Here is a 15,196-nt window from a genome sequence, read left to right on the forward strand (position 1 = left end):
ATGAAACAAATATCCATTCAAATATAATAACTGAAAGGTTGAACTATGCACCAAAGCCAAGCAAACTCCACGACAGTCATGATTTTTAGGTCATATTCTTGCAATAACCAACAGACACTGTGTTGTGCAGCTCATTCTTGCAAACGATGCTTCCCTTAGTTCTACACATTCAAATGGATACCAATTCAAATCAGACCACAGGATCACATCCAGGTAAAGGTAAAGTCACTAACTCTAATTTTGTTAACTAAATTTTCAAAAACATTAAAAGACAATGATGTTTTATTAAATTTTTCATTGGTTTGCTAACTATGAATATTTGATCAATCTTTTCTATCACTGTTATGGATAGGGATAAAGATAGATGGTAAGAGTATGATGTACAGGTAGACAGGCAAACAGACAGATACATAGATACACAATAGACACAAAGATATATAGGTACATAGATACATAGATGGATGGATGGGTGGATGAATAGACAGATACATAGATGATAGATAGATAGATAGATAGATAGATAGATAGATAGATAGATAGATAATAGGTAGATGATTGATATATGAGATCGATGATTCATAGATGACAGGTAGGTAATAAATAGATATAAACATATAGATAATCAACAAATGACAGATAGGTAATAAATAGACATAAATACATAGATGATATATAAATAATGGGTAACAGACATAAATATATAGCTATGTAGATAGTAAATGACAAGTAGTTAATAGATTATAAATAGATAGGCAGAGATTCAAGCACACACATATAAAATAGATAAATAGTAATGGAGAAATAGGTATGACTTATAGATAAGTAGAAATAGATATAAATGATAGCTAGATACACAGATAAATAGATACACACATGATAGACATATCAATACATATGTAGCAATGAAGAGATTAATAATTGATAGATTGATGATATTACATCTAGATATATGGAAGATATATGGACAGACAGATAATAGACAGATAGCTGGATAGAGAATATCTACATATCTAGAGATAGACACATGACAGATAATAGACAAAAATAAACAACAGATCATACTCGGAATTTGTAAATGAAGCTACATTATAATTGAGTACACACAACTTGGTGGCAAATTCTGCTGTGTGACAGGAACTGCTAATGTAGGACGCTGTCCTCAGATTTCAATCATGTCTACAGGGAAGCTCAAACACTTTGGTGTAGCCATTCTTCCCCACTGTCTCTGCTTGTTTCCTGAGCTTATTGTCACTGCCAGTGGCAGGAGACACCTCTGGGATTTGGAGCAAGACTCCCTGCATTTTTGTAACACACATCAAGGCAGATGATTCAAGAAGAGAGTGAGTTACTTTTGCAAAGTGCACTGCTCCCTCTCTTAGAGACTGGGTTAGGGTTAGGAAGTCATCTGAACACGTAGGGAACTTCAGCCTTACCCAGGCCTCCCTCTGACTCTACTTACTGTATGATGCTGTACTATACTGTACAATCGCTGGGACACGGTACTTGTTACCAAAGGCTGATCTCCTGATGTTCCTGCCTCAACTTTCCATATGGGTGATCACAGGTCTTCCTCTCTGTGCCTTCATGGTGGCAACATCAATTGTTCAGGGAACAAGTCTCAGGGGAGGACATGATGTCACTTGTCTCCCTTCCCTTGGAAAATGAGGCCATGAGGAGCAACAGTAAATGAAATGAGAGCAGGGAGCCTGAAGAGGCTTCACTACACAAACTAGTATTAAAATTGGGGATGGAGGGAGACAGAGATAGTGGGAAGGACTTAGGGAGGACTTGATGACAAACAGAGGACAATGCGAATGTTGCCTAGTCCTTGGAGCCTCCTGAAAGAACCCCTTACACTTCTATGCCCCGCCCCATCCTCTGCTGCCATGCCCAGGGTTTCTAGAAAATGCTCCAGTGGAAGATCTTTGTTTTAAGTGCTGACTCAGGCAGCTCCCTGGTCTTTGAATAGATCACTGTGCTTTAAGGAGTCCTAAAGGGGCCAAGGACACAGACACAGCTTGCCATGAAATGTTACACAGTAGGAAACGATGGAAACAAATATCACCAGCAGATGTACTTTTCCTTCCCGCCCTCCTCTGTCTGCCATGCTGGCTGTGACAGGGAGAGAGCGTGAGTTCTGCAGTCTAAGTTCTGCCTCTGCAGCGAGTTAGAAATGCCGAAAGCACCAGCCCTTGCAGGATTTAAAATATGTAAAGCTGTGATTAGGCTGCACATGCAGATTGCGCATGCATGCATACATGATCTGGAAACCTCAGATGTAAACAGAGAACAGGATGAAATTCCCTAAGAAAGCCAGTCTCGCCCACTTCTCCAGAAAACAGATACGATGCCCTGGATGCACATGGGAAGACAGCCAATTCTTATCTGGGGGCAGATCTTTCTCTCTTTACTAAAATACAGTGGGAGGCAGAGTAGACAGTAAAAAAACAAACAAACAAACAAACAAACAAACAAAAAAAACAAAACAAAACACTGGAGTACCAAGCAACAAGCAAGAAGAAATGGCATCCTCATGGAGGTAGGATGCCAAGCAAGAAAGGTTCTCAGCACTCCAGTGTTGTGACCTCAGCAGACCTGGGGTGCCAACCACGAGGCTTGGAGGGTCGCAGCATCTTCTGTGAAAAGCACAACAGCAGTCAGTCTCATGAAGGGAAGGGTGTGCTGGGCCAGGGGCAGGAAGGGAGACCCAGGAAAGGTGGGTCAGTCCCCAAAGCAGGAGTAAGCACCCTGCCTGCAACCGCAGGGTGAGTCTCGAGTCTGTCTCAGAAGCTGAGGCAAGAACAAGCCTCTGCTTGTAGTAGGACCTTTGAGTCTTATCTGCCAGACTGGGAAAGTAGGATGTGTATATTCTCAGCCTGACCCTGATTAGCTGGGCAAGTGAAAAATGGACCAAACAGAAGACAGCCTGTCAAAGCCACAGAAGAGAGAGCAAAAACCTGACTGGGCCAAGGAGGGTCTCAGTCATGACCCCAGCTCCATTCCTCCCCATCCCTAGGTATGGTAGAAGTTAGACAGGAGGAGGGAAACCCCACTGTGTGCCTGAAGATAAGGCTTTGGCCTGGAACCCTGGGAGGCTGCTGGGGTTCTCTGAGATCTTGTCGGTATGATGCTTCTCTCGCCATCAACTGTGGCCCCTGTGACAGGAGCCTCTGACAACTAGAATACCCCAGGAAAGGGGCTCTGCCTGATGATTTGGGTTCAATTCCCAGTACCTACATGGTTAGAGAACTAACTCACACACATTGTGCTCTGACTTCTTCCTCATGTATGCTGTGGCATGCTTGATCATGTACACAGATAGACACACAGAGACATACACATAAACAACTGTATGCTTTTTTTTTCTATAGGATTTTCTGAGGATTGATACTACTTCCTGTTAGTTTATACACACACACACTCAAACACGCAGATTCATTCTTTCTTTCTCCCCTCCCCCCACCCATCACCAGCTGGTAAACTTTCTGTAATAGACTGGGATGCTGATAAAAATAAATGTTGCTGACATAAAGAATTGATGGGAAAATATCTCATTTTAAATGAATGTTTTAGTCACAAGGAGGCAGCAGTCACAGTGGCTACTATAAATTTCGACCTTGACAAAGCCTTCTTGTAACTTACATCAAAAAAAAAAAAAAGTGTTGTGTGACATTAGCCAAAGTAATGGAATAATTTAACAAAAAGCAAGAACTGCTATTCAGTCTTCTTATTCCTACCACAAATCTCTGAGACTCTGATAGCCAGTTGCCACGAATCCAATTGGCCAGCTCTGAGTGTTTGACACCTGGCCTGAGCCTTGTGTGGGTGGCTGTCCCCGCACATGACAAGTGACAAAACTCTGGTGCTTGTTTTAACTTCTGCTAATCTTTCCACCACCTGCTGGCAATGCAGAGATGCTTTCAGGGTCTCTAACGAAAGCTGCAAGTACCAGGCACCATGGGAGGAGCACATTGGTTTGCTTTCCATAGCTGTGATAAACACCTTCACCACCAAAAGCAACTTGGGGAGAGAAGTATTTATGTCAACTTACAGTTCTAGTCCTCATGAAGGGAGGCCAGGCAGGAACCTGGGGGCAGGCGCGGATGCAGAGGTCACGGAGGGAAGCTGCTTAGTGGTTTGCTCCTCATGGCTTGTTCAGCCTCCTTTCTTACACAGCCCAGGACCACCTGCCTGCAATGGGCCGGGCCCTCCCACATCAATCATTAATCAAGAAAAATGGCCACAGGCCCATCTGATGGTTGTCTTTTTCTCAATTGAGGCTCACTCTTCCCGGGTGACTCTAGTTTGTACAGAGTTGGCAAAAGATAATAGCACAACGTGTTTGTGCTGTTTGCAGAAACCTGGCAAAAGATAATCAGCACTATGGTGTGATGGACTGTAGAGGTCCTTTCAGCCAAAGATGGGGTCCCAAAGTTCAGAAATGGTTGAGGTCTGTGCCAGTTGCAATGCAATCTTTGTAGCAAGAAGCAAATATTACTTAGTTAAAGTAGATATTAATTCAGGCACTACTGTTACATTGTCTGGAACGTCTGAAATGTCTGGATCTGAAACATCCCCTACAAGCTCTTGTTTAAGACACTTGTCCCCAGGTGGTAGCACTGTTTGGGGAAGCTGTGGAACCTGCCTCTCTATGGATAGGAGCTGGCAGAACCAGACCGCTAGAAGTAATACACACACACACACACACACACACACACACACACACACACACACACATACACACGATATATGTATCAAACTGAGAGAAGAAGCTGTTAGCTATTTATCCTGGCTCCTTATTCCCATCATGCTCTCCGTTTCCTGGTCAGCAACGATGTAAACACACTCCTTCTATGGAGAACTAATCTGCTCCACCATGAAGAAATGAAGTCCCCTGAACTCATGAGGCAAAATAAAAGTTTTCTCCATTCAGTTATCTCTATCAGGTATTATGACCACAGCAATAAGTACTAAACCAGCATGGGAGTGATATTTATTTTATTAAATGCATATATGTGTAAACATATCTATGCCTAAACAGAGGTGATCGACATCACAGCAGGGTTAAATCTTCATTCTTATTAAATATTCAAATGTGTTTTGTCCAGTTGAAAGTTTCTGAATAAAAGATGAACGAAGGACCAGTGGGAACATATAAAGAAGTCAAGTGAATCACACGGGTATGCATCTACTAATCCACCGAGGAGACTGCCTGCCCCACCCTGATGTTATTAGGGGAACGCTGACAGGAGCAAACATCTCCAGGTGGCGGGCTCCGAAGCGGGGAGTCCTTAGATATTATTTTCCAAAAATATCCGAGTCGTCCTCTAGCTCTTCTACATCTGTATATTCCCCAACGAGATCCCACAGAGCCCTTAAAATACACAAGAGATAAGGGCAAGGGCTTAGAAGAATATATACACTGGGGAGGGAAAAAAAGAGTTCAAGCAAATATTCATTCAGAACAGATTCACCCAAACAAATGAGGTTGAAATCAACAACTTTTGGTTTCAGCAGTTTTGTTAGCAGAGCTTCAGCACTATGAGAGTTTCTCCAGTATTTGAGGGGGGTCCCCTAAAGCATCTTCTGATAATGATACTGTGCAGACAGCATGCCTTCTAGCACATCCATTGCCAGAGTGGAGGGAGAAACAGCTTCCCAGCAGGGTCTGTGTAACTGTGTCTTTTTTTTTTTCTGACTTCCAGCATGACATAAGTTGCTGCAGAGAGTAACCCAGGTATTCATCCTTATTCCTCCACCACGTGACAGGGAAAGGAGATTCTCTGGCTTTTGCCCTTCCCTGCAACTACTGATCATGCTGGGACCAACTGCTAGCCAGGGAGATAAGTGAGAAAGTGCCTGGAAAAGGCCACCTATGACAGGTGTGTGTGTGTGTGTGTGTGTGTGTGTGTGTGTGTGTGTGTCCCTCAGACTGAGCAGAAGCTGTTAGCTATTTACCCTCTGCTTTGGAAAATGGACCTGATGCCTAAAAATAGCTACACTAAGACCCATGAGGAAAGCCACAGGCGTTGAAAGGAAAGAAGGATGACGCTGATGGGCTCAGGCCATTGATGGCCACGGATTCTCTCCATGTTGATGTAAATATGCCTTCCTAGATTTCAGCCGGCATGTTTCTCTATGGCTCCATCTGCACAAAGTCTCAAGATTTGAACTCAGTGCCAACTTTCAGAGAAGCAAGCACACAAAAGAAGCATGCAACCAATGCTGTCAATCCACCATTTTACTTTTAAATTTTATATTGTATTTTGGTGTGTGCGCGCTCACGTGCCTGTGTATGGAGGGACACATGCACATATGTACCTCAGTGCCTATATGGAGGTCGGAAGATAATTTGTAGGGGCCAGCTATCTTATGCCATGTGGGAGTCAAGGCTCAAGTTTAAGTTAATCAACCTTAGGAATAAATAGCTTTACCTGCTGAGCTATCTCACTGCCCCCCTCATTTACTTTTTAAATTGAAAGTTTGGAAGTGCGTGGGATTTTTAAAGTTTTTATTACTGTTAAAAGCCCTGCAATTTGAATATAGAATGCTACCCAAAGCCACATGCTACCCCCATATGCCTGGCCTCTGCCCCTGAGAATTTACCCCAATTCTTTAGCTGCTTCTAATGAAACTGTATGCTGATAGAGAAAATGTGCACTGTGGGGTTTAGATCTCCAGGCGATCACAGAGAAAGACAACACATATGTGCACATGCTTCAAAGGGCTGTCCAGCCTCACCTACTTTTAAGTGAAATGATATTATTCACTCTATCACAGTATCTGGCACAGGGCCGGGGGAGGGGAGCGCAAATGGAAGGACCTTAGTTCATCTCCCCAGTACCCATGCAAATGCCAGGTAGGCAAAGAGGCAAGCTGCCTATAATCCCAGCCCTCAGAGGGTTGAGACGGGATCCTTGGGGCAAGCTGCCTAATGAGATTAATCATCAGGGAGCTCTGTGTTCAAATGAGAGCCTCTGCCTCAAAGAATAAAGTGGAGAGTAGGTTAGAAAGCCTTCTTGTTAACCTGGGGCCTCCTCATGCACGCCCACGCCTGTACACAATGCTGCCCACAGATGTGTAAAGCACACACACACATACATATGCAACACACACACACATTTTAAAACACAATAGCCGTGCTTACTTCCTGTCTTCATTCTTGATCTTACTCTTCTTTATGAGCTGCTTTATTTGGCTTTCCAGACCCTGCAGAGATGTGGAAATCCTTTGGTCATCTGGAATGTCATGATCATGGTCATGTATACTGACAATATGATGGGATCAGACTTAGTGACTCTGTCATGTAGAGCACACTAAACACACCATGCACAGCTCAGAGGCACACATGGCCTAGGCATGCAGGACTATGATATAAGTAGCAACTGTCCATGAGCATTTGGAGGGTTCCACTCCTTGCCACCGGCTATGTTGTTCATTATCCTGAATGGCAAGGTGTGTGGCTAAGTTAGAGAAGCAGTTATGATTGATACATTCCATCATCACAATGTACTGTGCTTGCAAGAGTCCAATTTTGGGCAGAGGCCTCCATAGACTGACTTTGCTCACATAGAGAAAGCTATTCCACAAGAGGAAAACACGTGTTTCTGTGTGACTTATGGCGAAGGCAAGCAAACATTTGGATAATACTTGTATAGATAAACACTGATTTGTATATATAAAAAGGCATCTTACTTTTATTTTCTTCCTTAAGATTCTGTTCGTTGTTTCCAATTTTATACCTTCATTCTGAAAGCAAATGGTTTTAAAGAACAATTTTAAAAGAAAATGGTTAAAACTTTTTCTCTATTTATGAATTTTTTTTAAAAGAAGCATTATGAGACTGGTGTGATTATAAATTCAAGAGTGTTCAGTTCCACATAATTTTAAAATAGACATTTACTCTGGTCAGGGAAGCAGGTAGGTTAACTGCAGATTTTCACCTCTCCTCCCCTCCCCCAAACCCAATCCCCAGGTCTATAACATAACACCTATTGAAGCTTCCTGTCCGTCTCTGCCCCAGTCTCCAGTGGACCACACAGATATTACCCTCTAACCTTCCTTCCCCAACTCATTGCTTTCTCCCACCCCCTACTCCAGCAGGCATTCCCTGGGAACCTGCCAGCCAAGCCTGACAGAGAAGCAAGGAGGCCAGCCAGCTAAGCAGGTAGGCAAGCTTCTTTTGCAGGATATTTGATGCCATTCTGAACTCCAAAACTGTGAACTATTTCCTGTTTGGTGTGGTTGAGCCCTATAACACGACTTTAATCCAAAAATTTTCTTTTTATTGTAAACAGGTGATTATGGTGTGGTTCGACTAGCCCTAGCACACATCTTTAATCCAAAAGTTTTCTGTACACCAGATTTAGTAAAGTTAACCATAGGTCAAGAGGCAGAGCAAGAAACCAGCTGACAGGGATTAAAGAGTAGGAGGGACTTTGATGAGGGGTATTTAAGACAGCACAGAGAAACAGAAAAGGCTTTTAGCTTAAGCTCTGCCTTTAGCTTAGGCTTCAGCTTCTCAGCTCCCTGGGTTTTTAGGCTTTGAGCTAGCAAGCCTTTGGCCTTGGGTTTTTTTTCCTTCTCCTCCTGGGCTGTCAGTTGAGCTACTGAGCCTTTTGGATTTTTTCCATCGAGACCTGAGCTGAGAAGGAAGGTCAGCTGGTGCTTTCTCTGCCTCTCTGAGCTAGCAGGTTTTCACCCCAGCATCTGGCTCCTGAGTCTTTGGTAAAATAGAACGGCTGGGATTTTCATTCTAGTTTATAACAACACAGATCTTCTCTCTCCTTCCTCTCCTCCATATCCAATGCCCCAGTCTTATCCTCAGCTCTGTAGCAGACTATTTGTTGTGGCCTCTCTTCACTCTCTGCCCCTGTTTCCCAGGGGGCTAAGCAGATCCTGGTAGAATACCCCGCTTTTCTCCCTCCTGAGGATTCTGCCACCCTCACACCTGCTAGTCTACCCATTCCTAAGTGTCAGCTCCTAATACCTAGGTAACAAATTTTAACATTGGCCACACCTACAGGGTCTCAGAAGAATTTCATAACAGGAAAAAACACAGTCACCACACTCTCCTAAGAACCAGAGAGGGAAAAAGAAATCAGGAAACAAAGCACCTTCCTAACAAAGACAAGACCATATAACACTATCTAGAATTACAAGCATGTGAAAGACTTATTTATATGATAAAACTTCGAAGTATTTGAAGAAAGAATTTAAGGTAGATCTCAAAGATGAAAAGATCTCTGTGCTCATAAATTGGTTTACGAGCTGGCCATCTAGAAATTCAATGTAATTCCAATCAAAATTCCAACACAATTCGTCACAGATCTTGAAAAGATAATTATCAGCTTTGAATGAAAACACAGAGCACCCACGATAGCTAAAACAATCCTAAACAATTAAACAAAACAACTACAAAACTGCAGGAGTTATAACTATTCCTAATCTCAAGTTATGCTACAAAGCTACAATAATAATAAAATAATAAAACAAACAAACAACAACATAAAAAAAAACCACAGCATGGTACTGGCATAAAAGCAGACATGTTTATCGAGGGCATCAAATTAAAGACCCAGACATAAACTACACACCTATGGACACCTGACTTTTTATAGAAAATCCAGAAATACACACTGGGAAAAGAAGGCATCTTCAACAAATGGTGCTGGTCAAACCAGATGCCTGCAGGTAGAACAATGCAAATAGATCCAAACTTATCACCCTGTGCAAAATTTAACTCCAAATGGATCAAAGATCTCATTATAAAACCAGATACACTGAACCTAATAGAAGAGAAAGTTGGGAACAGGCTTGAACTTATTGGTACAGAAAAAGACTTTCTGAACAGAATATTGACAGCAATTAATAACCTCATGAAATTGATAAGTTTCTGTAAGAAAAGGGACACTGATATTCAGACAAAGAAGCAGCCTATAGAGTAGGAAAAGATTTTTACCAACTATATATATTTGATAGAGGACTAATATCCAAACAACATAAAGAACTTAAAAAACTAGATATCAAGAAAACAAATAACCTATTTTAAAATGGAGTACGAAAACTAAAGAGAATTCTCAAAAAATGGAAACTCAAATGGCTGAGAAACAAAGAAATGTTCAACATCCTTAGCCTTCAGGGTAATGCATATCAAAACTATTTTGAGATTTCATCTTACACCCATTAGTCATCTCATGTGTGTTAGGATGTGGAGTAAGAGGATCACCCATCCATGGCTGGTGGGACTGCAAACTTGTACAACCACTCTGGAAATGAGCGTGGCAGTTCCTTAGAAAGATGGGAATCAGTCTACCTCAAGATCCAGCTATACCACTCTTGGGCGTATATCCAAAGGACACTTTACCCACAGAAACACTTGCTCAACCATGTTCATTGTTGCTCTATTCAGAATAGCCAGAAACTGGAAACAACCCAGATGTCTTTCAACAGAAGAATGGACAAATATAACGTGGTACAATTTACACAGTGGAGTATTACTCAGACATTAAAAAAATATGACGTAAATGGATGGAACTAGAAATAAAAAAAAAGATCATCTTGAGTGAGGGAATTCATACCCATAAAGACAAATATGGTAAGTGCTCTCGTATGTGTGGGTATTAGCTGTTTAGTCAACAATAAACAAATGACAATCCATAGAATCACAGAGATAAGGCATAAAATAAGAGACTAAGAGGTACAGATAGATCTCATTAGGAAAGATAAACAGAATAAATAAATAAATAAATAAAAATAGATAAAAATAAATAAATATAAATAATAAATAATAAAATAAAATAATAAATAAATAAATAAAATAGAATAGTTAGCTGGGGATGGGTGGTTAAGGGGTGGAACAGGAGGATTAATCAGAGAGGGGGATGGAAGAGAGGGTCAAGGGAGGGGATATGAGGAGAGAAAGCTAAAATTAAGGGCCATGTGAAGGGTACGGCTTCCTAAAATACACACATATGTGAAAAAGAGATCAAATAAAACTGACAAAGGAGGAGGCAAAGCACCATCTAGATATCTCTTGTCAGTACTGGGAATAGGTTATATCCAATTGAGTTGTTGGCCAAACGGGTCTCAAAGGAACCCCAAAACAACTGAAGCTGTTGCCGAGACTATAGGTTGTTTTCCACAATCTGGGGCAAGGTCCTATTTATGAAGATGACACCTACACAACCCATTAAACCATGAAAGTTGAGCTGGTGCCAACATAGAACCTTTATACCTATATGTTAGCATCTTTGGTACAGGAAAGCACTCTGCATGGTACCAAAGGAGGAACCTAAACACCAGTCCTAAACAAACAGATCACAAATCTGTTGATCTACAATGGTGTCCTTCCTGCTAGGCAATAATGCTATTTTGACTTAAGGCCCACTCCACATCATAGAACCCAGACCTGACACTGCTTGGTGACCAAGAACCTGAGACTAGATAGCCCAGTAAAAAAACCAAATGCTACTGTTTTTTTTTTTTAATGGCATTAAAACGACTCCTAATAACACTATTATACTCATAGATCAGTGCCTTGCTCAGCCATCATCAGAGAAGCTTCCTCCTGCAGCAAATGAAAACTAATACAAAGACCCACAGAGAGACCAATATATGGAAAGTGAGAGACCTTGGAACACTCATCCCTAAATGGGATGAGGAAGAGGAGGTGGGAAAGGTGTGAGAGGTGATGGAGGACACGAGGAAGACAAGGTCCTCAAGTCAACATGATCAATACACATGAGCTCACAGAGACTGAGGCAGCATGCACAGGGCCTTCACAGGGCTGTACCAGGTGGGATTCTGGAGATGAAAGATGAAGTGGACACATACCCCCATCCATCACTCAGAAGCTATCTCCAATTCCTAACCATTTGGAAATGAAAATTTAGTTTCCTCCAAGGGAGTCTCGCTGGGGAGGCTGCATGCCCAGCAGTAGACATCGTTGTATGGCCCCCGTCTCAGAACGTCATGTCAGGGCTCTCCCATTTTTTTAATCTTATTTTTAATTTTTATTTTATCTTATTTATATAATTTTTCTTTTCTCCTCGTAGCCTGCAGGTCCTTTGGGTACACATCATGGCTCCCAGTTGACTGTTTTTAAGGTGTTCCTGAGTGTACAAATGAGGGCGTCTCCCTTTCTTATGCCTTCTTCCTCTCAGACTGTTTTCCTTTGGTTTGTTTGTTTTGTCTAATCCGGATGTGTCAGTTGTTTTTTTATCTTATTATACTGTATTTTATTATTATCCCACAGGAGTCTGTTTTCTAGTAAGAGACAGACAGGAGGTAAGTATAGATGGGAAAGGATGGGGGTGGAAAGAGGCGGGAGGAGTAGAGGGAAGGGAAACCATACTCAGGATATATTATGGGAGGAAAAAAAAACTGATTTTCCATAGAAGAAAAATAAATAAAGCAAATATTTAAATCATTAACTAAGAGGCACAGTAATAGGGAAGAGTCTGTGAATCAAAACTGTAGAAACGGAATTACAGAGCAGTCCTCGGGTACCTGTTACTTAGAAGCAAGGTGAAATAAAACTGCAGATGCCAGGCGTGGGGACACACTGTGAATCCAGTACTTGAGAACTGAAGGCAGGAGCATTAGTTCAGGGCTGTCCTTCACTGTACAGTGACTTTGAGGTCACATGGGTTACAGGGAACCAGTCTCAAGCCGACCAAAGAGTACAAATGTATTTCACTTTATGCACTTTGCATCTCTTTTTCTTAGGAATTGAAGATTTGTGACAAGCCTGTGTCAAGCATGTCCAACAGACCTGGTGAAGCTGAGCATGTCGTAGCTATAGTTTATTTTTCATTTTTGTTTAAAATGGCATGCTACCAAGCATGTAATTGTCTGCCATAGAGGGGGACCATAACTTTACATGCACTGAGAAACCCAATAATTCTCACAACTGACCTAATTGTGGTATTTGCTTTACTGTGGTGTCTAGAAGCTAGCCCACCATCACCAAGGCATGTTTGCCTCCAGAACTAAGATGCGCGCCTAGGAGCAACAACTGATTATTAAGTATTGCTTAGTTAAAAGTGTGGGAGCTGGAGAGATAGCTCGGGAATGAAGTTCACTTCCTGCTCTTCTAGAGGCCTGCAGCTCCCAGCGCTGTGTCAGGCAGCTCACAAACACCTGTAATTCCAGCTCCAGGGAACACAACGCCCTCTTCTGGCCTGCCTTTCTAAGCGCCTTTGTGCGCACGCACGCGCACACACACACACACACACACAAACAGGCACAAACACTGACGCAAAGACACACATGTACACACACATAAATCCTAAAAATAAAAAAATTTTAAAAAAAGGTGTAACAAGAGAATTGAAACAATGATGCAAAGGGCGAAAAAACTTGGTCTTCCAAGAAGCTACAATAAGCTACAGGAATGGAAGGTTAATGCTTTGTTCAATTAAAAACCTACACACCAGCCAGGTGCGGTGGCACACGCCTTTAATCCCAGCACTCAGAGAGGCAGAGGCAGGTGGAACTTTGTGAGCTTAAAGTCAGCCTGGTCTACAAAGCAAAATCCAGGACAGCCAAGGCTACACAGAGAAACCTGTCTGGGAGTGGCAAACCTACAAACCAATCCATGGTGTAGACCCGTATGGCCCTTCTATGTACCTTGTAATTATTATTCTGCATTAAAAACAGACGAAGTACTGCTAAAATACAGCACTGCTAAAATACATGGAACTAGCCACAAGAAATCCTATTAGGTCACAGTCCACACAAGCTCTGTGTAGTATCTACACGTTTCAAGCATGACAGGGCTCCGCAGAGTCCTGCCATCTCTGTTCTTGTTTCAGATAGGCCTTTACTGCTCTATATAGCCACTATACCTTTTGAAGTGAAAGCATATTTTGGACTATGCTTCATTAGATTTTAAGCAAAACAAACGTAAATATTTACACGGAGAATTTGCATACCTCTATGCTTTTAATCGCACTCTCAGCGAGATCCATCACTCTGGAATGCACCGAAGTTTTCTTAACGTGTTTTTCTAGTGCTTTAATTTCATCCCATTTTTCAAGGATCTCACACCTTCTCTTCTCAACCTTCTCAATCAGAGTGAGTTGGTCCTCATCATGTATGTTTTTCTCCGGTAATTCTGGAAACAGGTTCAAAGGCAGTTACTGTGTTTAATGTTTCAGCTCTTGTTAAGAGCGGTGTGTGTAATGTTATACTCGTTACATATAACTACAGTGTGGCCACCCACATAGAGACATATCTGCCGAGTAATCCAAGCATATTAATAAAATCTCTGTTCCAAAGAAATAGGGGTATTCCTCTCCTGATGCTTTCATGTGGTCTTCAGGTATCAGTGGATGCCTAGTTCTGTAGACACTGGGCGAGGCAGAAGGCATCAGTTGTGAATGATGGCCAGAACCTCTTCCGGGTTTGCTTTGTAACAGTGTGTTCTGGCAAGAAACTCCACGAAAACAGCAGGGCAGGAGGCCATGCCCCGGGGAGACCCAGGTGAACACCGCACAGTTTGGTTCGAGCGTAAGGAGAATTCACCAAAGATTGAGGGACTTGAGGCTCAAGGGAGAACAAGAAGTAGGTAGGCGCATGGCATGGGGATGAAGACACCCACAGAAAATACTGGAAAAGCAGCGGGGAGCTTGGGGCGGCTCTCACCTGATTTCTCCTTAGCAGTTTCCAGCAACTGGTGCTCGGCCTCCAGCTCGCTTCTGAGTCTGAAAATGGGTAGAAAAACAGTCATGAAACATCAAGTGCCACTTGGGCATTATTGCATCTGTCCATTTTACACCAAGAAGTGTGTGTGTGTGTGCGTGTGCATGTGCGTGTGCGTGTGTGTGTATAGTGTCTGTGTGTGGTGAGGTACAATGTGTGTGTGGTGTATGTGTGTGTACGATGTGTGTGTGGTGTGGTATGGTGTGTGTGTATGTGTGTGCTGTATGTGTGTGTATATGTGTGGGCATATGTGTGCGGCATGTGTGTTTGTGTGTGGTGTGTGTGTATATGGTATGTGTATAGTGTGTGTTGTGTGTGTGTGAGTGGTGTGTGTGTTTGTGTGTGGTGTGGTGTGTGTAGTGTCTGTGTGCTGTGCGGTGTGGTGTGAGATGATGTTTGTGTCTGTGTGCGTGATGTGTGGGGCATGGTGTGTGTGTATGTGAGGTGTATGGCATGGGTGTGTGTGTGTGTGTGTGTATGTATGTGGTAT

At 42.4% G+C, this 15,196-nt stretch overlaps 1 protein-coding gene across 1 annotated transcript in view; it reads right to left on the minus strand.

Annotated features, from left to right (window-relative positions):
• Positions 1 to 4,988: 4,988 nt before the first annotated feature.
• Positions 4,989 to 15,196, minus strand: part of CUNH6orf118 (chromosome unknown C6orf118 homolog) — a gene marked incomplete in the record, with an annotated part of 23,413 nt that continues 13,205 nt past the window's right edge. Inside the window, 5 exon segments of the mRNA XM_055616064.1 lie at positions 4,989 to 5,374; positions 7,148 to 7,209; positions 7,696 to 7,749; positions 13,938 to 14,119; positions 14,650 to 14,708. Coding sequence (XP_055472039.1) covers positions 5,299 to 5,374; positions 7,148 to 7,209; positions 7,696 to 7,749; positions 13,938 to 14,119; positions 14,650 to 14,708 — 433 coding nt within the window.

The sequence above is a fragment of the Psammomys obesus genome, unplaced genomic scaffold (genome assembly GCF_907164565.1).
Source record: "Psammomys obesus unplaced genomic scaffold, mPsaObe1.curated_primary_1811, whole genome shotgun sequence".
In the NCBI taxonomy this organism is placed as follows: domain Eukaryota; kingdom Metazoa; phylum Chordata; class Mammalia; order Rodentia; family Muridae; genus Psammomys; species Psammomys obesus.